Source organism: Grus americana, chromosome 15 (genome assembly GCF_028858705.1).
Source record: "Grus americana isolate bGruAme1 chromosome 15, bGruAme1.mat, whole genome shotgun sequence".
Lineage (NCBI taxonomy): Eukaryota > Metazoa > Chordata > Aves > Gruiformes > Gruidae > Grus > Grus americana.
In genome coordinates, this window is record NC_072866.1 from 7996689 (window position 1) to 8020000 (window position 23312).

The 23312-nt window shown below is 56.0% G+C and overlaps 4 protein-coding genes across 14 annotated transcripts in view; 3 read left to right on the forward strand and 1 right to left on the reverse strand.

The window, feature by feature from the left end:
• Positions 1-33: 33 nt before the first annotated feature.
• PALB2 (partner and localizer of BRCA2) lies at positions 34-10624 on the forward strand. Its single transcript, XM_054843308.1, is given in 14 exon segments — positions 34-66; positions 69-167; positions 257-316; positions 437-518; positions 984-2906; positions 3658-4469; positions 5096-5179; positions 6354-6515; positions 6990-7075; positions 7354-7515; positions 7680-7796; positions 8159-8246; positions 9252-9400; positions 10252-10624. Coding segments are annotated over 14 exon segments (4089 nt in total). The 3' UTR covers positions 10484-10624.
• A 144-nt stretch (positions 10625-10768) lies between these two features.
• NDUFAB1 (NADH:ubiquinone oxidoreductase subunit AB1) lies at positions 10769-13831 on the forward strand. Its single transcript, XM_054843309.1, has 5 exons — positions 10769-10971; positions 11052-11174; positions 11444-11531; positions 12760-12871; positions 13659-13831. Exons 1-4 carry the CDS (start codon positions 10819-10821, stop codon positions 12849-12851), a joined length of 456 nt encoding a protein of 151 aa, XP_054699284.1. The 5' UTR covers positions 10769-10818; the 3' UTR covers positions 12852-12871; positions 13659-13831.
• Positions 13832-15489: 1658 nt separating this feature from the next.
• On the forward strand, positions 15490-22998 carry LOC129213072 (collagen alpha-1(I) chain-like). Its single transcript, XM_054842453.1, has 11 exons — positions 15490-15618; positions 16600-16719; positions 16877-18781; positions 18932-19044; positions 19124-19182; positions 19337-19494; positions 19657-19819; positions 19900-20091; positions 21157-21381; positions 21988-22141; positions 22405-22998. The coding sequence occupies exons 1-11, from the start codon at positions 15570-15572 to the stop codon at positions 22477-22479; spliced, it is 3213 nt and encodes a 1070-aa protein (XP_054698428.1). The 5' UTR covers positions 15490-15569; the 3' UTR covers positions 22480-22998.
• TNRC6A (trinucleotide repeat containing adaptor 6A) overlaps positions 22513-23312 on the reverse strand; it is a 54923-nt gene continuing 54123 nt past the window's right edge. For all 11 annotated transcript variants that reach the window (XM_054842451.1, XM_054842450.1, XM_054842441.1 and 8 more), the window contains one exon: positions 22513-23312. This exon is cut by the window's right edge and continues 1972 nt beyond it. The gene's annotated coding sequence lies outside the window, so the exon portion shown is untranslated.

The following is a 23312-nucleotide window of genomic DNA, read 5'->3' on the forward strand; positions in this document are numbered from 1 at the left end:
CGCCAGCCAGCGCTTCCGCCGCGGGCGCGGCCTATGGCGGCCTGGTTGCCATGGGGACGCACCGCCCGCGCGCCTCGCGCTTCCCGCAGGAGGCGGCCATGGAGGGAGCGGCGGCCGCGAGGGAGGCGGCGGGCGGAGGGGCCCTCAGCGGCGCCCAGAAGGAGAAGGTACGGGGCCGGGTGAGGCCGAGCGGGGTCCGGGACGGCGGGCGCGGCGCGGCGGTGCCAGCCCCAGCCCGGTGCGTTGTGTCTTGCAGCTGAGGGAGAAGCTGGCGCTGCTGAGGAGGGAGTACAGCGAGACCGTCAGCCGCCTGCGGGTGAGCGGGCCGGGCGCGGGCAGGGCCGGGGCTGGCGGCGGGGGGAGGCTCGGCCCGGCCGGGCGCGGGAGGAGGTGTCGGGAGGCCGGTCCCAGCCCTGTGCCGGTGTTGTGTCCGCAGCGGGCGCGGCGAGCCGAGCGAGCCAGGAGCCACGGCCGGGGCACGGCGGTGGAAGGAGGCCGGCGGGAGCGGAGCCCCGCAGGTAGGAGGCGGCTGGCGGCCTCCCGCTTCGGGACGGGTCGGCGGGAGCGCCCGGAGGGCCCCGCCAGCTGCCGTGTGCTTCCCCTTGTCCTCGCCCAGGCGGCGGGGCCGGGCGGGCCGGGGCGGGGCGGGGGTCCCAGCCCAGACACTATCGCCCTTCTGTGCCCCCACGGCCCGTCCTGCCAGGCGGGGGCGGACCTCAGCTCTGCTGTCCCCTCTCTGCAGCTGCTGCCACATCTACTGATCCCCCATACCTATGCCCGGCCTTTCCAGTGCTGCTGAATCGTGATCTACAGTAACATCTCCTCTCCTTTCCTCCCCACCAGGCCTGCAGTGCTCTCTGATCCCGACTGTGAGAATCCCCCTCTTTCACTCCTAACCTAGTCGCCTAGTTTTACGGTGTGATGTTTTTCTTGGATGGGACTTTGCTGGGAGTACTTTAAACATACGACATTTTTTCCCACAGGTTCTAGAGATAACATATCTCCTAGTGGTGACAAACATGAAACCTCTAAGTTACAGACTAAAACCTGCTCTGATCTTGACACAGAGAAGAAAGTATCTGTTACATTTAAACACTTTCCTGAATTCTCCAATAATGAGGTCAGCTTGCCAGACAGCTCACAGGCAGAAAGCATACAGGCTAGCCAGGAAACCCTGTGCTGTGGAATCATTAGGCCTGCGCCTGAGAAGAAGAAACCCCAAACCTCCAGAAGCTTGATGAAGCTTAGGAGACGGACAAAGGCTCTGGTATCACAGGACAGGGAATCAGTGCGTGATGTGCATTTAATCAACACTGATGAAATGGTGAAAAATCAAATCGCCAGTACAGAGGAACTTCGGTCACCAGTCTTCAGGCAAAGCAGTCTCCCAAACACTGAGGAAAACACTCAAAGAGCATCCAGACCAGCACTTGTGCAGAGAGAAAAAAACAGTTTCACTCCTCCCGATGCAGCGTTAGGAGTGGTACAAGACATGCCTGAAGACAGTGTCCCTCCAGGAGTGCCTGAGCTGTTCCCGTGTGCGCTGACAGACAGCAGCGATGTCTGGCAGCCTGAGTCCCCAAGTGCTGCGGCTACGTCTGATAATCGTGAGCCTGCACGGCCGTGTTCAGAGAACGGTGACTCTGTTTTACTGGGCACCAGTGGTGATGGCGGAAAAGAATCCTCCAATATAATAAAACAAATGGACGGTGAGAGTATGTGTGAAGATCAGGGAGAATTACATAGGCTCTTGGATTTAATGTCAGAAAATGAAGTATTGCCTGCTGATGGAAATAATACTATAACTAATGAGAGCAAAAGCCTCGAAGGAAATCAAAGTGACGCTAATAGCTTAAATCCCTTTCCTACAGAACTTGCTCTGGGCAATGTTGAAGAACTGTTGGAGACTCAACAGCTTGAGATTCAGTCAAGAATTTCTCATGCAGAAAAGGTGACAGCTCCTGAAAGTGCACTGAACTCTTGCACGGTGGTTGACGGGCTTCTCTTTCCAGTTGAATACTACGTCAGGACAACTCGACGCATGTCTAATTGCCAGAGGAAAGTGGACCTCGATGCTGTAATTCTCAGCCAGCTGGGCAGAAGCAAGAAAGGTCAGCGAAGTAAGTGCAAGCAGAAAGATGGAAATTCAGATCGGCCCTCCCAAGAAAGAGTTGAAAATGATTTGGAGTCAGGGGTCGTGCTGTTCCCTTGTCTTGGTGCAGAAAGTGATCCAACAAATTCAGGTAGTCCTCAGAAATCTCTTCCTGCATCCAGTGGTAGCAGCACGTCGCTTGGATCGATTTCTCAAAACAGTATCACTAGCACAAAGCAAGATCAGAGGCGATTGCAGAGGAAACAAAAGGGAAGAAGAAAGTCCACCTGCAAACCCCCTGTGCATCAAGTGTCACAGGAACTTATAGAGAGTTTGGATCTCATAACGCCGAGGGAAAGCAGTAGTCTGCTGTCAAATGAATGTCAGAGTGAAAAAGAAAACTGTGAGGCTAATCTTGAAAAATCAGCTTCAGATGAGAGAAGATTGTCTGCTGCTGCAGCTCTTGGGTCTGGAGAGACAGAAGTGACTGGTGCTGTACAGCCAACGAGTGCTGATCCTGCTCCTGGAGGAGGCCAAGTGCTTGGCAAATGCCGTAAGACTCTGTTAGAACAGGTTCGAAATCCACTTCAGAACAGCGATTCTCTGAACCCAGGGAATGAAACTTTCACCAGCCATATAGCAGATCTGGAAGCCAACTTAAGTGTGTGTCAGACTGATAAACATCCAGTGGAGCCTGTTAAGAATCAACAAGTGCAAGGAGACTACAGGCCTGAGCAGCTCCTGGCGATTAATGTCCCTCTGCGCTGCTCCCTGCGCTCCTCTGCAAGACAGAGAGCCAGTCAAGTCTCAAAAGGTACTTCATCAAGTATAAGCACTCCCTAAACCTAGACCCTGAGAGCAAGGCAGGGAAATGTGCCAGTGGGTGCGTGCTCTGCTGTTCATGCACTGCCATGTTTTTTTATTCAAGAAAGTCTTACATGTGTTAGCTGTTTGTTTGGTTTTTTTTAAATAGGAGATATTTTTTAAAAAATATAGATCATTGTGGGGCCCATGTTCTTTGCACAATTCCAGAAACTTCTGCTTCAGCACAGTGACAGGGAGTGAGCAGCAGTGCATGGATAAGGAGGAGGGCTAAGAACTTGTTAAGCTGCCTTTGCTGTTGGAGCAAATGTTGTTCACACTGGACCTGATTTTCCAGCAAATAGATGTAAACCTGTTTCTCCAACTAAGTCTGCATATTAATGATTTTTTTTTTAGCGTTGACAAACATGAAATGCAAAGAGCAGCATTACAGTCTGAGGGTCTGTGAATATTGTAAAAAGAGAACGTGTTAGGAGAAAAGCACGTAACAAACTGACCGAGCACTCAGTCAGCTGCAGTCTTTGGCAGTGATATTTTAGCCAAAGGCTTGATGCAGAGCAATTGTGGAGTGTAATGTCTTTCCAGAAAAGTGCCACTTCCATGTGTTAAGATGGATATGACTTTTTTATTTCTTGGAAAACAGATCAGAGTCACACTCTGGATGAGAGATGCTGAAAAGGCTAGTTGCTGGTTATTTTATAATGTGATGTTCTCTCTTGTATTCTTGTGTTTTTCTTGTCTAGGTGAGAGCAAAAGAGGACGTAGCTATCCAACAGGTTCAGAGGGTTCTGCTTCTCTTGGCCTCCCTGCCACGGACCCCAGTACTGGCGGCTCTCTCTTCTCCTTCCGCAGTCTCCAGTGGCTGGCCCCCAGACTGGGTATCAGTGACTTTCACTTACCAGATGAGGAATTTGGACTACTAAAACTTGAAAAATCAGAATCTTCCCCTGTGAATGACTTGGAGGTTTTTGTTCCTAGTGTGTTTGGAGATGGTGTGGCTTCAGAGCACACACAAGATGCACAAATGAGTCCAGAAGAAAAAAGTCTCAGAACTAACTTGATTTTGCCTTTCAAAAATGGATTGCCCAAGTTACCTCATTTAGAAAGCCCAGCTTCCAAGAAGGAACTTTCCACCCATGAATTGCTATTTACTCCCACGGGGCCTGTCTTAGCTGGTGCTCCCACTCAGTCTGAGTCTCAGATTTCCTCATCTGTTTTCCCTGTCGTGGGTGCAACCCCAGCTGTTTTACCATCAGTACGTGGTGAGGTCTTCCCCAACACACCTTCCATACCTCCCTTGCAAGCGAGCCGGCGTTCCTCCAAAGGAGCATCTGCCCAGGTCGTGGATGATGGGGAATGCAAAGAGTCTGCCATTCCACTGCACTTGGACAGCTGTGGTGCAGGATCTGCTAGAAAAGAGGAGGAACAAGGTATGACATTTCCTTTAGAAGCTGAAAGAGGTCCTGATAATAAATTTGATGAGGCTGTGGCCTTGGAAAAGCATCAGCAGTCAGAGAGCAAACAACAGAGATCCTGCAGAGCTTCTCCTGAACAGGTAACAAGCTTCCCTCTTTGCCAATGGTACTAAGCCAGTAGTTTTGTGGTCGAGTCCCCCTTTCCAGAGTCTCACCTGACTTCAGGGGAAAGACCTCTTTGCATGCTAGCCTTGCATGCTGTCTTTTAGCTGACTTAGTAAATGTTTGGTTTTCACCTGTTGCCTAAGGTCTTTTGACCTCAAGAGCAAATTCTTTAAAATCCTGCTTGATGAAACGGGAGACGTGCGTTTCAATGCTTATTGCAGGGCACGTGTTTGAAACGTGTATATGAACAAAAAGTTTCTGGTACCCATATAGTGTTGGTCTACCTTAAGGAAAATTTTCAGCTAGGATTTGGTAAAGGAGATTAAATGACTGGCATGCAGGATGGGTACTGAGAGAATGACTTGACTCTGAAGGCTGAGAGAAGCAAAGTGGTGGTAAGAGACAATTTTCAGGTGAAATCAGGAAATAACCTTTCTGGGATCTCTTGTTTTTCAAAGACATGCAAGTACAAAAAGAGGTGCTCCCACCATAGCTCTCCAACAACTGTATGCAGAGTGAATTCACACTTCTGCCTCATTCTTGCAGGTGCTGAATGTAATTTCAAAGTTGAATTACCCTCATTCTTTACTTGTTTGTGCAGAAAAAAGGTGTACCAGAACAGTTGACTCCAGTACTGCTTGATGGCCTGAGAGAAGAAAGCTTGCAGCTTATATCAAAGCTAAAGGTGGGATAACGTTGGATAATTGTTTACTGAGTCAGTAGCAACTCTTTAATACCAAGTTTAACAAAAATGCACTGAAAAATGCAGAATGGCTAGCTGAACAAAATAGATTGCTGCCCAGTTTGATCAGTTCTGCTTTCACTTGTGGTAAAGCATACTGAAAGGTTAGATTGCTGTATATCTCCTTTTGACTGATAAAGGATTTCAGTGTTTCTGAATAATGAATGTTTAAACCTATGCAAATGTCTCAACAAACAAAACTGCTGTATTTTTCCTCAGCCCCAGGTAAAACAATAACAGCCCTTGTACCCCAGTTGCCTGCCCTGTGGCTCCTGTGGCCTCCTGACACCATTTCAGGCACTAACGCAGTAATGAGCTCCCAGTAAGGGGGGCTTACAGCACTGCCAAATACTGATGTTGATGTTCACACCCTTCTGGAACGGAGCCTTGCTTGTACATGCCATGACCAAGGCAAATCTTGCCCAGGACCGTTTGCACAGCTGAGCCATCGGGTCTTCTTCCTGCAGTGGTGTCCTTCCGCTCTCCTCTGTCTTGGACGGGGTAGAGAATGGTTGGCAGCCAAGGAAGCAACATCTGTGGGAAAGCCCATTGAACTCCAAATGAGTTTGCCGGGGGCTGGCTCACCTCTAGCTTTTCCAAAGCAAAGTGCAAAGTTTTGCTCAAGAAGGAAGCCTGGGGGGTTAGCATAACCAGCCAAAAATAATATGGCTGAAGCTGAAAATTTTTTTGCAAGGGAGAGGAGAAGTCCCTTGCTTTGTTCAGTTTTAAACTTGGTCTGTACTGCTGCAAGTCCCGTCTCCTGTGTGCAACAAGGGAAGCAAGTGAATGATTGCAGGTAGGTGGCACTCAGGCTTTGTCATGGCTCTGCCACAGCGCCCCCAGTCCTGTCCCAGCTCTGGGCTCTGCTGGGTCCCTGTTGTTTCAAACGACAAGTGATTCTTGTGAATTGAGCCGATATATTTGCTGCTCTGAGCGAGAAGCCCACCAGGCTTCTTTTCCTTGGTGCCTTACTGACATTTTACTCAAAATTAAACATCATGAGCTTGAAGTTTTAGCCACAAATTCTCATCACACTGAATGTCAAGCTTTTTTCTCAGGCTGAACCTGATAACCATGTTCTATCAGAAGAAAACCAGCACTGTTTTGTTTTGGACAGGATTCTTCGAGTTCCTGTGCTGTGGATGTGAGTACCATGTGGTGGGAAGCAGCTGGCAGCAGAGAGCTGTGTGTGGTGACTGCTTCTGAGAGTTCTGTCTCCCTGTGGAAACCTCTGGCATCTGACTGCTGGGGAAAACTCTATACTTGGCAGCTCGGAGAGGTATGAACACAATCAGAATTCAGGGCAACTTTCTTGTCCTAGTGTGTTAGTTCCCAAGATACAAGGAGCTTGCAGTCTTGGGTCCAAGGTAAGTTCTTTAGGTGGCATGAATTTTTCATTCCCTCAGGCACAGAGGAGAATGGTTTGCACTGCTGATGGAGAACGCCAGTAGCTTGTGTGGTCGCGTGTTATCTGCTGGAATTTGATACTTCATGTACTGAAGGGTGGCTGCACTACAGCCGCTGGCTTGTGCTTTTTCCCCTTATGCTCCCTGGAGATGCTTTTTGTCTCTTATATCAACAGGGATTGTTTAATTAGGTAAACAGCAGAGAGTTCAGCTAATCTAAGTGTGCTTCTTCAGAGGGATCTGAAAATTAGTTCTGCTCCGTATCATTTTACTTGAAACTCTAAAAATTGGGAATAAAGTCGAAGGGACATTGCGGGTGACACTGAATTCTTGTTTTGCTCTCCTAGATTCCTGTAATACAGATTGTTCCTCTGCCAGACACCTGTAATCTCGTGTGTATAGCATTGGGAGATCTGGAGATTGGAGAAATAAGGTGTTGTATTTATTTCTTACTAGTGCTTTGCACCCTGAATAGCTGCAGCTTAACTCTCCTCTTGTGTAGTGGTTGAAATTCTCTCTTATTAATGTGTCACTTTCTCAGTTGCTTTAACAGTTGGAAAATATGGAAAGGATTTCTAAAAATCAACTATAAAGACTTGCTTATTCGCCCCTAGAGGTGGTAGACTGTTTAAACACGCTTATTTTTATATGCTATGGCATGTTTGAGTTATGGTTCTTTCTGTCATTAGGCATACTTTTCTTTTCATTTAGGCTCCTGCTTTATTCTTCTGAGAATGACTCATTCAAGCCATCACTAGTAAAAACTGGAAATATAAAAGCTGTTCTCGGGCTAAAGGATAGGAGGCTGGTCAGCAGCAGCAGGACTGTGCAAGAGCAGCAAGTAGAAGTAGTATCGCTTTCAGAGACAGGGAGGTGAGTCTGCTGGTTTTGGGGTGGTCTCAGCGTGGCAGGTGGAAGAAAAGGAAACATCTCAGATGTAGAAAAGCGTCGGGTTCTTCTCTCTGGAGATGTGCTGAGTACAGAACACATACTTATTATTTTGACTGCCTTTTCTCACTTGCTAATCTGCTATTCAGGAGCAACGATGGACAGACTTTGATGCCCCCCGAAGAAACTGTTTTAGCTTTTGCTGAAGTAGAAGGAATGAGAGACGCCTTGGTTGGCACCACTGTGGTGAACAGCATTGTTGTCTGGTCAGTATTTCCTTTGCAATTAAATGAGGTAGCTTGCAGATGTATGTGGTGGCTGTAACGGCTAGCTGCAGATGTTATATAGGGGTGTTGGCTGGCAGCAGATTTGAAATTATAATTGTCAAAGGGCCTACAGTCTGGCACTTTAACTTCTGTACAGTTGGATAGATAGTGAATAAACTCTACTGCTATAATTCTACTTGCTTTTGCATCATATACATTACATCTCTTCCTGTGGCCTCTTGTCTTAGTTTGGTTTATGTGAAACGAAAACTGTCCATCTTGCATAGTGGTGTAACTATGATTAGAAAATAACAGATAGAGGATGGAAATGCAGTTAGAATTTGTATTTTCACCAACTGCAGGAATGTGAAAACAGGCCAGCTCCTGAAGAAGATGCACGTTGGTTATTCCTACCCAGCTTCAGTCTGCCATCGAGCATATTCTGACTCTGTACGTATGTGAAATATGGCGCACAGTTCACGCATGGACTGCACTGACTAACTGTGGCGGGGACTTAAAGAATTAGGCTTTCTAGAGTGGATTGAAATATCAGCTCTGTTTAGATACACTGAAGATACTTCAAAGGAAAATAGGGTAACTAGGAGAAATAAGCCACACTTGCTACCTCGAATTCTTGGCTTTCTGCAGTGTACTAATAAAATGAGAGTGATTCCAAAGCAGCAGCATCTTGGGCGTGGGAAGCAGAAATACTGTTGCCCAGTGCTGGTGCTTGGTAAGTCTCTTCCATTTCACAAGTGGGTAGCTGCCAGCGTGGTGATGGCACGCTGCCGTTGTCGGAAAACCTATTTGAAGTGGTTATTATTTACATATACCCCCCAAGGGTATCAACTGATGAAACCCAAGATTCATACTAATGATTCTTTGCCACTTGCTTCCACTTGTGCTGTGATTCCAGATGGATTTTTGTAGTTTATCAAGGATTTGATTGTTTTCAGTGAGCGTTTAACCTTTTGGGGCAAGAATGTCTTCTCTGATAACGATGGCTTGAGTCAGACTTCCTCAGAATATCTGTCCCAGCATGTTTTGTGCTGGCCAGTGGCTGTTCTGAGCTGTGCTGGTTTGCATGGAATTCTTGTTATATTTATAAGCTCCAAGGGATTAAAATGAGGCCCAGAAATTTTACTTTAAATGTCACCTCATCGTACAGCAAGTTTAGCTTTTTCAGGCAGAAAGATAAGTGCATAAATCCATTGGGTCACTGAGATGTCATTCTGCTGTATTGCATCAGCCCTTATCAGTCAGCAGCTGCTTTGTTTTTTATCTAATTTGATAAGAAAAGTAAGCCATTTCTTTTTTATTCAGTAAAAATAATGTATCACTGTCCATGGGGCTTTGATTATAGAGAGAATGTAGCCATTAATGTTTGGAAAATTTTTTGGCTTTTTTCCCCTCTTGCTGTTGTTTTTAGTGATGTATTTTTCCTCTGTCTATCAGGGCCTTCTGTTTGTTGTTTTAAGTCATCCACATGCCAAAGAGAGTGAGTCCTGTGGAAACCCCGCGTTCCGCGTGATAGCCTTCAACCCCAAAACAGCCAGGAGCATGGGAGTGATGTTCTCCTCCCTCCCACCGGGACAGGCTGGAAGGCAAGTACCTGGGGGACTGTGCGTGCCGGCTTCATAACTCCTTTGAGGTGGTTTTGGGGGGGGAATCACTTAACGAGCCCCAATTAGCCCTGCTGGCGAGGATCCATTTGCCATCTCGCTGATGATAAGGAGGCTGTATCCGTCAGTGCCGTTTGTCCTGTACATAGGCTGGAATGGGGTGAGGGTGTTGGCCGTTTCCTGCCCACTTCCTGCGCCAGTCTGCGCGCTGACCTCTGAGCTCCCGGCGTCACTGCATGGCGAGGGGCTCCGCTCACCAGAGCGCCGCTGGCGAATGGCAGCGTTGATTTTCTGCACGCTGTACGCTTTTGTCTTTCTCCCCCAACAAAGTAATTGTGGAAATGCTGTAACCAGGTTTGTCAGGTAAACTCCCCAGGCAAAAACCCCTGAGAAAATGTCTGCAAATGAGACGTTCTGAGCTCTTGTGCTCTTAAAAAGCACTTTGCTAGATTTATTTATGTTAAGCAGCTGTTTGCAGTCAGATGACCTTTTCCTTCCTATGTCTTGCATTTTGAAGACTAAGCTGTTTAAGACTCAAGTCTTACAATGCCCTTACATCCATCATCGTGCTTCCTACTTGCACAAATACTAGTGGACTGAGATTTTGGCTTACTAAACAATTTTCAAGTGTGTACAGAGGCTGCGGCAGAATTGACATCCTTTGTTTTCAGGTGCACTCGAGATACAACACGTAACATAACCTGGCTTCCTACAGTTGGCTTAAATTTGCTTATTAATTTCGTACATGAAAAATGTGCTAATTTTACAAAATGATGCAATAGTGTTTTCACAGACAAATTGCAGCATTGTAACTGTTCTGTGTACAACCTTAGGTACCTGGAGGGTGACGTGAAGGATGCTTCTGCCGCAGCCGTGCTGACGTCGGGAGCCATCGCGGTGTGGGACCTGCTGCTGGGACAGTGCACGGCCCTGCTGCCCCCGGACCCGGACGGGAGCTGGGCACTGGCCCGATGGGCCACCACCAGCGCCTGCCTGCTGGCCGGGCAGCGGGACGGGACTGTCTGCCTGTACCGGTACCGGCAGCCCCAGCCAGGAGCAGCCTGATGGAGGACTGGGGCGGGGCGAGGGCCCCAAGCACCGGCAGCACCGGTGGAGCCTGGCGCTTCAGCTCGGGGGCATCGGGGCTGTGCACGCGCTCGGGCCGGGCACCGGGTGTGTGCAATGCCATTAAACGTGTTAGCTTTGGAACGACTCCTGCCGTGCTTCGCCGTGCCTCCTGCCGTGCCGGGGGGGTTTGCTCGGGGCTCCGCTCGGCGCGGCCGCCGGCCGCCAGGGGTCGCTGCCGCCGCCGCCGCTCCCCGCCCGTGGCCGCGGCGCCCCGCCCCGCCGTGCGCGCGGGCTGCCGGGCGCGGCGCGGTGCCCGCTGGGAACAGGTCACCATGGCGGCCCGTGTCCTCTCGGCCTGTGTCCGCCGCCTCCTGCCCCGGCCGCCCCCGGCCGCCCCGCGGCCCGCAGCCCTCGGCACCCTCTGCCCCCGCTGCCCGCGGGCCTCGCCGGGCACGGCCCCGCCGCCCCCGCAGCTGCTGGCGCAGGTAAGGCCCGGGGCGGGCAGGCGGGCGGGCAGGGGGCGGCGGGCGGCCCGGTGCTGCCCGCTGCTGCCGCTCTCTTGCAGGTGCCGCGGGCGGCCTGGCCGCTGTGCCGCCGCTTCTCCGACCTGCCGCCCCTGACCTTGGAGGACATCAAGGAGCGCGTCCTCTACGTCCTCAAGCTGTACGACAAGATCGACCCCGAGAAGGCGAGTGGGGCCGGGGCGGGCGGTGGGTCGTGCCGCTGGCAGCTCCGTGCGCCCCCGGGCAGGCGGAGCTCCGGGCCCCGCAGTCCCCGTGCCTTGGCGGGGCGTGCGGGCCGGGCGCCCGGTTTAGCGGGCTGGGGAGAGGCGCTGCCGGCCCCTCTGACAGGGGGGAGGTGGGTGGCGGGACGGCCGGGAAGGCCAGAGGCTCCGGGTTGACCCGTTGGTCCTGCTCCGGGTTCTGTCGTACTGAAATTCGGTTTTTCTCCTTCTAGCTCACAGCTGAATCCCACTTCATGAAAGACCTGGGTTTGGACAGTTTGGACCAAGTGGAAATAATTATGGCTATGGAAGACGAATTTGGTAATTCAGAGCTGTGCATGCTTGGATTCATCGCCACCTTTCTTTGGCTGATCCTTAAGTGCAGCTATAGCAAAGGAGTATTAGTTCTTTTCTGTGAATAGCAACGTTGTGTTGTTTCTTTGGTGTAATTCAAAGAAAATCGTGCAGTTCTCAGTCAGTGAGAACGTGTGTTGGGCACTGGTGGCACCGGTGGGAGGCAGGAGAAGGCATCTGTCCATCTGCTGCTGAGCTCGGTCCCTCTGGGAGCACTGGCTGCTTTTCTCCCCGTACCCTCCTGGGCACCACTTGTCGTATTGCTGGGGAGGGGGAGAAGTGAGGACAGCAGCGTGTGAGTGAGGGCAGCGGATATTACATTTAGCATGAAGGCTGCATCTGGAGCTGATCTTGGCTCCTGCTTGTGAAATCACAGATACTCCAGGTTTTTCCTCACCAGAATTTTTTTCATCCTCCATACCTGATGCTACTAGGAGAAAGTGGAGTTTTTTCCTTATTAGTTTATATTCCAAGTTCTTTTTACATCATTTTGGCCTTCTTCATGCTTTCATTTAAAGCTCTTAAATTTTGGCGTACGTGCCTAATTTGTCATACTGGGTCATAAATGTCCCTGGGGCTTGGCCTTTCTCTAAAACCTACACAGATGTTTCACTTTCAGGGTGTTTGCTAATACTCTATATTTCATCCACCTACTGCGTACTGTGGGTGAAGTGTTAGTGTGTCTGTGGCCATGAGGACTAGAAAGAAGAACATACATTTTCTGGAATATATTTCTGACCAGTTCCATGGCCGAGTGCCTTGTGCTCCCTGCCCCTGGCTGTGAGTCTGTACGAGCTGTTGGTTGTACGATCACGCAACAGCAGACTCTGAACCTGAGGGGCTTTGGGCTCCAGTTTGCCTGGAGTTCCCAGGAATATCCCTCTCACTGTGACAGCAGTGGCTGTGGGAGCTCTGGGAAGGCGTTAGTGGCTTTAATGAGGCGTGAGGGGCACTCACCGGCTGGCTCGGCAGCCCTGCTCCGTCTGCCTTGTCCCTTATCCAGAAGCAGCATCGCATAAGGCAGAACGCAGCTTGAAACTCGGTGTAGCAATGAAGTGTTGGCTCTGACCGGCACGGTGGCCCCTGCATGTTTGTCCCCTGCGGAGCTGCAGGCACCTGAGCCAGCAGTTACTGCTTCCTTTAGCCTTGCTCCTGTTTCTGTTGTTCTGGGCTAAATATGTGTGCTTTCTTCCAGGGTTTGAAATTCCTGATGGAGATGCAGAAAAGTTAATGTGTCCACAAGAGATTGTAGATTACATTGCAGATAAGAAGGATGTTTATGAATAAAAACAGTTCTTCGAAGCCGAGTAAGTAGAAATGTGCTTCTGCAAGTGTCTCAGGTAACGACGGCTTGCACAGGGTACACATGCATGGCAGCGTGTGACGCCTGCAGAGGGAAGAGGTGACAATGTACGGCTGTATGGCAGGCAGGAGTCGGGCACGTCTGGGAGGGAGCTGGCAGCGGCTGCCTGCTCCAAGTGGGGAGGATGAAGGATACGTGTTTTCCTGAGGCATCTGCTGTTGGAGAGAGGATGTGGAGCTCCACGACCTTTCATCTCGCCCTGCATGGCACTTCAGGTGCTCAGATTATCCACAGATCTTTTAGCAGATGGCGAATTGACTTTAGTAATGAAAGTCCATCTTTCAGCGCTCCCTGGCCACGCACAGAGCATGCGGGGTAGGCACGGCCAGAGGTGTGCGATAGCACAGCTCCCAGCTGCCCGTAGCGACCATCTCCTATGGCCGTAGCTGTAGCCAACAGCAGGAAAGGAAACGGGCAGGAAAGGGTTATTGGAGCGACAGCCCTGAGGGGCTGCAGGGGAAATGAGCCGGTGGCCTCAGGCCAGCGCAGCAGAGATCGGTCCCTGTTCCTGTTTGTTCCTGTGTGCACTTCTGCCCTCCCCTCCCACCCCTCCCGGGTCAGTGGGGGAGCTGCGCCCCTTTGCTGCTCTCAGAGCCCTTCAGAAGACCTGTGGACTCATTACATGCCTGCTTTTGGTCTTGCCTTGTCTCTGCCTGACCCAATTCTGTGCCTTAAAATGGTAGTTCTTGGTTGATAAAATATTTAATATGTGGATTTTTTTTTTTTAACAGGAGATGTCTCTACTACTAGGACTGGGCTGGTGTCAGCGGGTATGAATACAAGCGCACATGCTGTACTGTTGCTGCTTTCATCGGAAAGTTGTACTTGGACGTTGTATTTAAAGCTGTCTGAATGTGTTGTCCTTTAAAAACAAGATAAAAAAGGAATAAATATATAAGACCATTGTTGTGTTGATGGCTTTTCCATTCCACACTGTTGGTGGCTCGCTATGTTAGTGTTCAGCGTGTGAAGGGCACTTCAGGGATGAGTAAGTGACTTCACTAGGCTTTGACCGGTGCGGGGGCTTGTTGCCCCACGGGGTAAATGCACGCTCTGCCAAGCACAGCAGGAGGGGGTGTGGGTTTGTCAGGCTCTGAGTGTGTCTCACTGGGAGTGTTTTGCCATTCCTCCTCTGCACCAGCAGCACCTGTAGGGCTTGTGCCGCTGTGCACAAAGCTTTGTACCCTCTGCCGCTGCTGTGGTCGCTCTTCCCCTGATCTCGCTGCTTGCGTTGCCTGCTCTTTCCAATAAACCGCCCTTCTGTGGCCTTTACTGTGTATTTCATCAGTGCTGGTAAAACCAAGCGAGTTCCCTGTGAAAGGCTTCTGCTTTCCTGATGGAAAATAGAGGGGGGAATGATTTTCCTGCTGCTGAAAAGCAAAATCACATCAGTGTTTCTGTAATCCCTTCTCAGCAGGGGAGGCTTGCTTTAAATCTCTCCTGAGACAGAAACAAGTTATTTCTGGACACTACATGGTTTTTCCTCTGAGCCAAGAAACACTTTCATATGTCAAGGAGGCACTGCTAGGCTGCAAGCCAAGAAAGCGTCACTCGATAACATATCTTCCTCTGGCAATCAGGGTGGCGGAGAATGGAAAATAGACCCGAGTCCATTGGCGCTGCACATGGTGCCTGAATGAGGTGTGGGTGTTCTCAGGGCTTCCTCTAGAGCGGCATTTCACTTTTAAAATCGCACCGTGCTGAACCCTCGGCCAGCTGGGTGACCCTCTGCCTTCGGGGCCCAAGTTTCGCTTTCGTTGTGCGCGAGGCCCGTGCCTTTGGAAATGCCTTAATCGCTCCTTCACCTCAAATGTGTTCTGAAACATTTTCTAAACAGGCTGCACAGTGGAACTGGGGGGAAGCAGTTGTTTTGGCCACCGTGTCCGTGGTGGTTTCCCCCCCCCATCTTCCCTGGCGTGGAGGTGCCGGTTCGCAGGCAGGAGCGGCGGTGGCTGCAGAACCATCCCTTTGCGACCCGGGCGTGCCCGTGCGGTCGCTGTTTGCGCTTGGTGGTGCGGCCCCGAGTGATTTGGTGAAGGAACCGCAGCCAGATGCAGCCAGAGGTGCCCTCAGGGAGCCTTTGCCTGAGCCGTACCCGAGGCAGAGCCGTGGGGACACCCGGGGCAGGCAGAGCCCTGGCAGCTCCGAACGCGGCTGTTGTGGGATAAACCTGTGTTGGAGGAGGGCGGGTGGAAGCCGTGTGCCCGCAGAGGAGCCGTGCCCGTGCTCTCCCTGGGCGGTGCAGCCCACGGCGGGGTGCCGGGGTGCCGAGCCGGGGTCCCGTTCCCGCGGCACCCAGCGCAGCCTGCGGGACGGGCACGGAGCGGGGTCAGCGCGGGTGCCGGGGGCCCGGCCGGGCCCCCCCCCCCCCCCCCCCCGCCCGGGGGTTCCGCAGCCCGAGCTCAGCCCTTCTGCGGCCGAGCTCGGCGTTTGGGCGAGCCCCGATCCGCCCCGCCCCGATGCTCCTTCGGGGCAGAGGCGGGGGTCGGGCGGGGCCGCCCCGGCGTGGGGCGGCAGTGCCGGTGCCGGTGGGGCGGGACCGGGCCGGGGGCTGCGGCTCCCCGGCGCCTCCGCCCGCCGCAGCGGGGGCGGGCGGGGGCTTCCTGCCGCCGCCTCGGCAGAGCCGGCAGCGCCGCCACGCCATGGAGCGGCTCCGGCTCCCGCGGCTCCCGCGGCTCCTGGCCGCCGCAGGTGAGCGCCGAGCCACGCCGCTGCCCACCCCCCTCCCCCCCCACGCGGGACCGGCGGGCGGGTGGGGGCGAGGGCGGGGGAGGCAGCGGGCACGGCCGGACAGGGTCCCCGAGCCCCGCAGCCGTGCTGCCCCGGCCGGGGTCCCAGGACCTGCCGCTGGTCCCTCGGCGGGGGATGCCGTGCTGGGGAAAGGGGGGGGGGGGGTGGCCGCGGGGTCTGCGGCGGCGGCGGGGCCGGCCCCGGGCACTGGGGAAGGGGGCGGTGGCTGCTCGGGTGTCACCGGGACCCGCCTGGGGTGGGCTCAGCCGCGGGGTCCCGGGGGCACGTGGCGGGTGGGCGGCGGGGCGGGGACGCGGCCGGTGAGAGCGGCGACCGTGTGCCGTGCCGCCAGACCGGGCTGCTCCGCGGCGTCGAAGGCAGCGGGTGCTGCGCCCATGGGAGGAGGAGCGGGAGCCCCAGCGAGGCGTTGGCGGGGATCGGGTCCCGAGAGGCGCATGGTGACCCCAGCCCCAGCAAGTCGGGTGACCGACCGACTGCCCCAACGCATGGCGAGGCAGCCGCTGCCGCAGCGGGGACCCAGAGTCCCGCGCAGGGCGATGGCCGGCCTGGCGCTGGGCTGGTGCTGGTGCGGTGCTCTGCCCAGGGACCCGGTGGTGCTGGCATCAGCACGCGGCAGCTCTGCCAGATGGTGGTTTGGTTTGGGGCAAAACAGGCGTTTCCAGCACATGGCAGAGTGTGACCAGGTGGGACAGGATTTGGTTTTGTTTGCTGAGACAAAAGCTGGTGGTTTCCAGATGGGTTTGGGTGGTCCCTGAGCGTGCCCTTTGGCAGTGCTGCCCACGGTTAACAGAGGGGGGGGGAGTGGACCCCCACTGCCTGCACTGGCAGCTCCTGGGGGCGAGGGGGGTGCACAGTGCTGATGCCCAATGCTGGCACATGCTGCCTGATGTTGGTGCATGCTGCTCTCTCCCCTCTCCCCAGTGATTGTGGAGTGCTGTGCGCAGCTCTGCCCCTGTCTCGGCAGCGGAACAGGCTCCATGCTGGGCACTGCTGTCCCCTGTGCCCACCCAGGGACCGCGATGGGAGAGCACTGCCAGACAGGTACTGCTGGGGCTGGGACCATCCTGCTCACGGCCCTTTGTCTGTGGCACTGCATGCTGGCCACGTGCATCGGTGCCATGCTGGGGCCTGGGGTCCTGAGCTGGCAGCTGTGGAGCAGCCTTTCTCAGTGTCCCCCCACTTCTGCCTCTGCCCATAGATCTGGAGCAAGGAGCTGGCACGGGGCGGGTGCCAACGCCGGAGGCCACAGGGCAGCTGCAGACAGAGGCTGAGCTGCTGCCCTTCCCTGGGACCCCTTCCGGGACTGCGGAGCCCCTCAGCCCCCAGGGAAGCCCTGGAGGCCCCCAGGCAGGCAGGGAGGGGACAGGGCCTGCAGTGCGGGATGGAACAGTCACCGAGCGCCCAGGGGCCCTGCTCTCTGCAGGCACTGCTGAGCAGGCAGCTGCAGGCAGCGAGCGGCCATCTCCTGCCCCAGCACCCATGGAGCCAGACACAGCTCCTACCGCCGCATCTCCCCCCAGGACTGACCCTGTGGGAAATGTGGTGGTGGAAGGTGCCACGACCCCACAAGGGATCCCCTCGCGTTCACCATCCTCTGTGATGATGCCCGGCTCTGCCAGGGGGCAGTGGGGGTCCCCCAGCACCATGCCGGGATGGAGCCCCATGGGAACAGGGCTTGTGCAGAGACAGAGGAGCTCAGGCTCACGTGGCCCCTCTTCCCTGGAGCCGGGGGCTGTGGAGGCCCTGGGTGCCACTGTCCCACTGGGTGACAGCAGCCCAGGGACTCACCCGAGCATCGTGCTGGCCACAGACAGCCCTGCACCGGGGGTGATCGGGACATCACCCTTTGCGGGGAGGCTGCAGAGGCTGCTGAGCTCCACAGGGACGCTGCGGGGGACACAGCAGGAGCTGCCGGGCCCGGCAGGAGGACGGGGCTCTGACTCCCACCCATGGCGTGGGACGGACGTTGCATGGCAGGGTCCCCGTTCTGCCCCTCACCCCTCTCCACCGTCCCTGGGGGCTGGTGGCCATTGGGACCCCCTGGCTAGCACAGCCCAGCCAGCCGTGGGAACGGGCCCAACCTCGCTGCCTGCTGCAGGCAAGGGGTCAGATCAGCCTGTTCCCACCACCACAGCCAGCACCCCAGGGGTAACGTCCCCCAGCCTGGGGGCAGCCCTGGACCCAACCACGGGAGTGTTGGGGCCACCTGACACAGAGGGTCCCCGTGAGCACAGCCATGTCCCCCTGGATCAGACCTGGCGCCCACCAGCTGTGCCAGGGCAGCCCCCCACTTCGGTGGCCCCAGGCAGCACTGCTGCAGCACAGAGTGGGGTGCCCCACACCAGCCCAGGGTCCCTCCGTGTCCCCCCATCCCCACAGCCTGCCCCAACCAGCAGCTCTGCAGCACCCACATCATTGACCCCACAGACCTCCCTAGGGACCAGCCAGGGTGTCGCAGGGCTCGGCCCCAATTTTGGCTCACCCCCGGCAGGGCTGTCCCCAGGGCACCGGCTGCCCCATGCTGACTCGGGGGAGGATCCTGCTGAAAGCCCCCAAATCCTGGGGGGGACACCAGTGGGTGTGGGCAATGCTGAGCCCTGGACAGCAACTGCCCCACTGAGCTGGCAGCCGGGCAGCCTGGCCCCCTCCTCATCCCTTGGCCCCCCCCACCAGCCAGCTCCATCCCAGCCTGCGTCTTCCCTGGGGCCAACCACCGCTATCAGCAGCACCGCCACCGCTGTCACCACCACCACCATCACAGCTGCCACTGCCAGCCCAGCACTGCTTGGGGACGTGGGGACGGTCACACCAGAGCCGGGTGCTGCTGTATTGCAGGGGGATGCCGCAGGGTTGACGTGGGGGCCCCCAACTCACCTGTCCACCATGGTGCCAGGACCCCCTCAGCAGCCCACTGTTCCCCCTGGGACCCTGGGCCATCGTGGGGGCCCCGGGTCCCCCTCAGCTGCCGGGGACACAGACCTGGTCCAACCATCGAGCAGACCTGGAGGGCAGCTGGATGCTGACACCCCCCAAGCGACACTGGCCATGGCGGGCAGGGCCCCCCGGGTGTTCATCGTGGAGGATCAGCCGCCCCTCCTGAGAGGTGAGTCTTGGGGTTTGGGACCCTCTGCTTAGGCATGGCGGGAGGACAGAGCCCCCAGCGGCCATCAGCATGAGGGAGTCAGTGGTGGTGTCCCCCTGGGGTGAGTGGTGTGGGTCCCTGTCATGCTGATCCCCATCTCTCCTCCCACAGCATCCCTCCTTCGCATCCCCTGCGAGCTGGTGCTGGACATGGGGTTCGTCCCCGCCTTGCAGGACCCCAGGTCCCACGAGCGCCGGGGGCTGCTGCACAGCTTCAATCGAACAGTGAGCAGGGGCCGGGGCTGTCTGGGGCGGGGGGGGCTGGGGGCCATCCCACCTTGTGCTCAGCTTCCTCCCTGCACAGGTCTCACCCCTCTTCATGTTGGTGCCCGGGTTCCTGCGGCTGGAGGTGACGGGGATCAGGTAGGTGCTTGCGCGGCCCCGCAGCGTGAGATGCTCCCTGGCACGGGGGGGTGCAGGGAGTATCACACGCTGCAGGGCCATGGCGATGCCGGGATGCAGGACTGGACCTGTGGGTCTGAGCCACCCCTGGACTTGCCGTGGGGTGTCCCTGCAGGGAGGGCAGCGTGGTGCTGGAGTACGATGCGCTGTTCGCGGCAGAGCAAGTGCAGGCGCCAGGGCTGGGCGTGCTCCTCAACACCGTGCTGGGCTCTGGTAGCACCCGTCCGGGGCTGGCGGTGGGCACTGCCCCTGTCCTGCGCAACGTGGCTCTGGGTGAGTGCGGGGCCGTGCACAGGGCTGCACAATCACCGGACCCTCCTGTAGCCCCCAGGGCTCGGTGCCCAGCCAGGGCTGGTCGCAGGGTGGGCACGTGCCTGGCCCCGGCTCTCTGCTCGGCGGGGAGGAGGTGGCACAGCTGGACCCCCATCTCTGCAGAGCGGCCGCTGGACCCCTGCGCCGTGCTCTTCACGTGCCGGGCCGGCTTCACCTGTGTGGCCCAGGCGAATGGAAACGCCACCTGCACCTCCCTCTGCCACCGCGACTACTGCAAGAACCAGGGCATCTGCACCCACCCCCGGGACCGTGGCCCCCTCTGCCAGTGAGTGTCCCCGGGACCAGCCCTGGGGTGACGGGCCCTGTCCCCTCTGGTGCCTGATGCCCCCCCCCGCCTTGCCGCAGGTGCCCCGTCGGCAGCGATTTCTGGTTCATGGGGCTGCGTTGTGACTACCGGGTGACGCAGCAGAGCCTGCTGGGCATGGCCGCCGGGGTCCTGCTCAGCATCGTCCTTCTGGCCACCGTCGTCGCCGCCGCCGCCATCCGCCGGTTCAAGGCGCTGCTGCTGGAGGCCAGGGCCGACCAGACCCGCAGCAGGTGGGTGCGCGGGGCCGGTGGGGGGGGCTGGGGTCCAGCGTGGGCCCAGGGGGAGGGAGGGGTGCTCCTGCTGCAGGGCCGATGCCCCTGTTCCCCCCCCTCCCCCCGGGGGTGCCCGCAGCAGCTCCGGCCCCGCGAGCGGGTGGGTGCCCGGGGCGGGCGGCAGCGCGGCCCATCCGGGGTCAGGGAGAGCCGCGGCTCGGCGGGGAGGCAGGGTTGGCCTTGGGCTCGGCTCTGCCAAGAAAAACACTCTGCGGCGGCTGATAGCGGCGGCGGGAGGTGCCGGGGCGGCGGGGGGAGCACGTGCGGGGCCCGGGAGCGGCGGGTCCCAGCGTCCCGCGGAGCGGAGCCACGGCGGGACCCCCCGGGTGGGCGTGTGTGTGTGTGTGTGTCTGTGTCTGTGTGCGTGTGGCCGTGCCAGCGCTGCCCGGGGGAGGATGGTCGCGGCCCCTCGCTGGCACCGGGCAAGCGGCGTGCGGGCAGGGAAGGAGCGCCGGAGGCTGCACGGAGCCGCGGTTGCACCGAAGTGCTGCGGGCTGCGCCGCTGCACGCTCACTGCGGCGGAGAGACGCGTGAGATGTGCTGCTGAACCCCCAAATACATGGTCCCGGGGGCCCCCGATGCCTCCCGTGGGGGAGCAGAGGGTCCATCTCCCCACGCACCCCGGTTCCACGCACCGACTGCCTGGGCCGGGCTCAGCCCGGCGGGGCTGCAGGTGGGGAGCGGGCCCCAGGCTCCGCCAAAGCTGCTCGTCCTGGCCCCGCTGCCCTCCCCGCCAAGGTTTCGCAATGCGCCGCGGGGGGATTGTTCCCGAGGAAACCACCGCAACAGCCCCGGGGCTGCGGCCAGATGTTGTTCGGTGTCACGGGCTCTGCCCCCACCCAGGGCGCAGGGCTGGGCCCTGCCCCGGTGCCGTGAAAGTTGGGTGGAACCTGCACTCTGTGCTTGCAGTTCAGTCACTGGGGTCGTGTGTGCATATATGTGCATGTGCCTATGGGTGCACGTGCCCGTGCGTGCCCCCCGAGGTGCCGAGCGCTGCTGCAGCCACCTTGCCTTGCCCCACAGCTACCGGCGGTTCTGCCGGCTGGATGACGTCTCGGCCCAGTACTGGTCGCGCTCCTGGCTGCCCTCGGCCAGCTCGCTGGACAACCCGGCCTTCAGCAACTCGGAGGAGCTGCTCCACTTGCAGATCTTGGACAACGGCTGCTGCAGCTGCCAGGAGGATTTGGGCATCACCGACAGCTCCAAGCAGCACCCCGCACCGCCAGTCCACCCCGACTGCCGGTCCAGGTAGAGGGTGGTTTGCTGATCCTGACTAGTGAGGTCTAGTCTTTAATTTGCTGACCTCCCTGTGCTTATCAACAGCACCGTGGAGCTTTAACACTGCAGCATCCTTTGGTGTCCAAGAGGAAATAAATGGTTTCTTTCCCATGCCCCCACCATGTACACACACAGCTTTGTGTGATGGGGACTGGTTTAGCAGCAGGAGGGTTCAGATCTGCAGGAAACAGCATGGTTGTGTGTGTGTGTGTGTGTGTGAGAGAGAGAGAGAGAGAGAGAGTGTTATAATCAGCTTCCTGGGGTGTAAATGGAAAAAGGGCCCTGGAACTTTCCAGTTTCACGAGCAAACGGCACTACAGGCAGGGACACCCCCACCCACAGGCCTGGGCGAGCCAAGGGCACAGCCACAGCTCGGGAATGACTCCCTGATGCCATGCTTGAGGGGACCTGGGAGCACAGTTGCAGACAGTCAGTGCAGTAAGCACATCACCCACTGGAGCAAAATACCTGCAAGCGTGGTCCCACTCCTGAATGTCCCAGGCTGCTCTGTCAGCAACAGCTGGATTTGTACCCCCTCCTCCTGTGCTTTTAATTTCTAATGAATTTTCTTCCCAGTTTCCATTATGACTGGGACACAAGTTCCAGCAGCATGAATGATCCAATGGTGGACTCAGGAAAAGCCAGTGATATCTCAGTGTCGAGTTGGCCCATGGAGCCCATCCAGTGGACACCCTTTCCCCTCCTCCACCAGCTATCCAGGCAGCGACCGGTGAGTCGAGGGGGCCCTGGAAGCGGTTCTGAACTTTGGCTTGTATGTACAGGAGCACTGAAAGAGCCCGTGCTCCCTCCCCGAGTGGGTGTGCACATTCCCCGTGGCTGCACTCTCGCTGCCTCCATCCCAGGGAGGGTGACACTGGCAGGGAAGGGAACCTCTGAGGGAAGTGCTGGGAGCCATCAGCTCCTCCCCGGCTTCCCCAAGTGGAGCTGCTGCCCTCCAGCCGGGTGTACAAGAGGAACTTGCTCTCTCCACAGCACAAAGCCAGGCGGCCTCATTCGTACTGCGAGGGGATGGAGCTGGTCAACCTCGAGAGGAGCTGGACAGCCTGAAGACCAAACACCAAAGAACAGGCAACAAGGTTCAGCTTTTAAAACCAACCACATTTTATTTCCACATAACAAGCTCAGTGAAGGAATTTCAAACACTTTGACAATACAATCAACGCAGGTGTGATGTCAGTTCCACTCGTGGCAGAGTCCTGAAAGATTATCTGCCAACGTTTTCACCACTGTTTCAGACCAGACTTCAGAAGCCAGCTTTGGCTTGGGACAGCGTATTTCATAGTAAGTAGTTACAGATAAGTGTCTAATAACACACAATGCTGGCATCCAACAGAGTTAATGACTTACATCCGGCAATTTGAAAATAAAGTCTAACAGATTTTTGAAGTCACATCATACTATGTACATATATGGTCTGCCCTATAGCCATTTCAGAACAAGCTAAGCCACTGTGAAAAGTGAAATGCAAATTAAGCGCTGCTGCATTGTTCGTCATGATTAATGTAAATGAGGTATAAATTTAAACACCAGTACATTTTAAGCATTAAAGTTTATTTTCCAAAATGCTCTCCTTATTTGCGAGTGTCCTCTTGAGCATCTAGCTGGGCACAAATGGTGGGGTCATTTGAAAATGGGGCATTTGAAGTATACCGAGGATGAGGGCAACAGGATCCCAAAGGTGCTCGAATAGAAAAGGAAAAGCAAGCTGCAGTTTTCTACACTTATATTCTCATCTCATAGTGGGCACGTCGAGGGAGATTTTTGCTAGAATAAAATGCAGATCTGTTCATAAAAAAATCGGTTTGCTAAAAGAAAATCAAACTATGGGAATACAGAGCTATCGTATCATTTGATATTTTCATTGTATAGAAAACAGCCTA

What these genes read in the sequence shown, in the direction of transcription:
- NDUFAB1 (XM_054843309.1), top strand. Translation starts at nt 10,819, where the DNA reads ATGGCGGCCCGTGTCCTCTCGGCCTGTGTCCGCCGCCTCCTGCCCCGG. An exon ending in CCCCGCAGCTGCTGGCGCAG is followed by an intron (nt 10,972 to 11,051) that starts GTAAGGCCCGGG and finishes GCTCTCTTGCAG; the next exon opens with GTGCCGCGGGCGGCCTGGCC. An exon ending in GGCTATGGAAGACGAATTTG is followed by an intron (nt 11,532 to 12,759) that starts GTAATTCAGAGC and finishes GCTTTCTTCCAG; the next exon opens with GGTTTGAAATTCCTGATGGA.
- LOC129213072 (XM_054842453.1), top strand. Translation starts at nt 15,570, where the DNA reads ATGGAGCGGCTCCGGCTCCCGCGGCTCCCGCGGCTCCTGGCCGCCGCA. An exon ending in GCGGCTCCTGGCCGCCGCAG is followed by an intron (nt 15,619 to 16,599) that starts GTGAGCGCCGAG and finishes CCCTCTCCCCAG; the next exon opens with TGATTGTGGAGTGCTGTGCG. An exon ending in GCCGACCAGACCCGCAGCAG is followed by an intron (nt 20,092 to 21,156) that starts GTGGGTGCGCGG and finishes CTTGCCCCACAG; the next exon opens with CTACCGGCGGTTCTGCCGGC.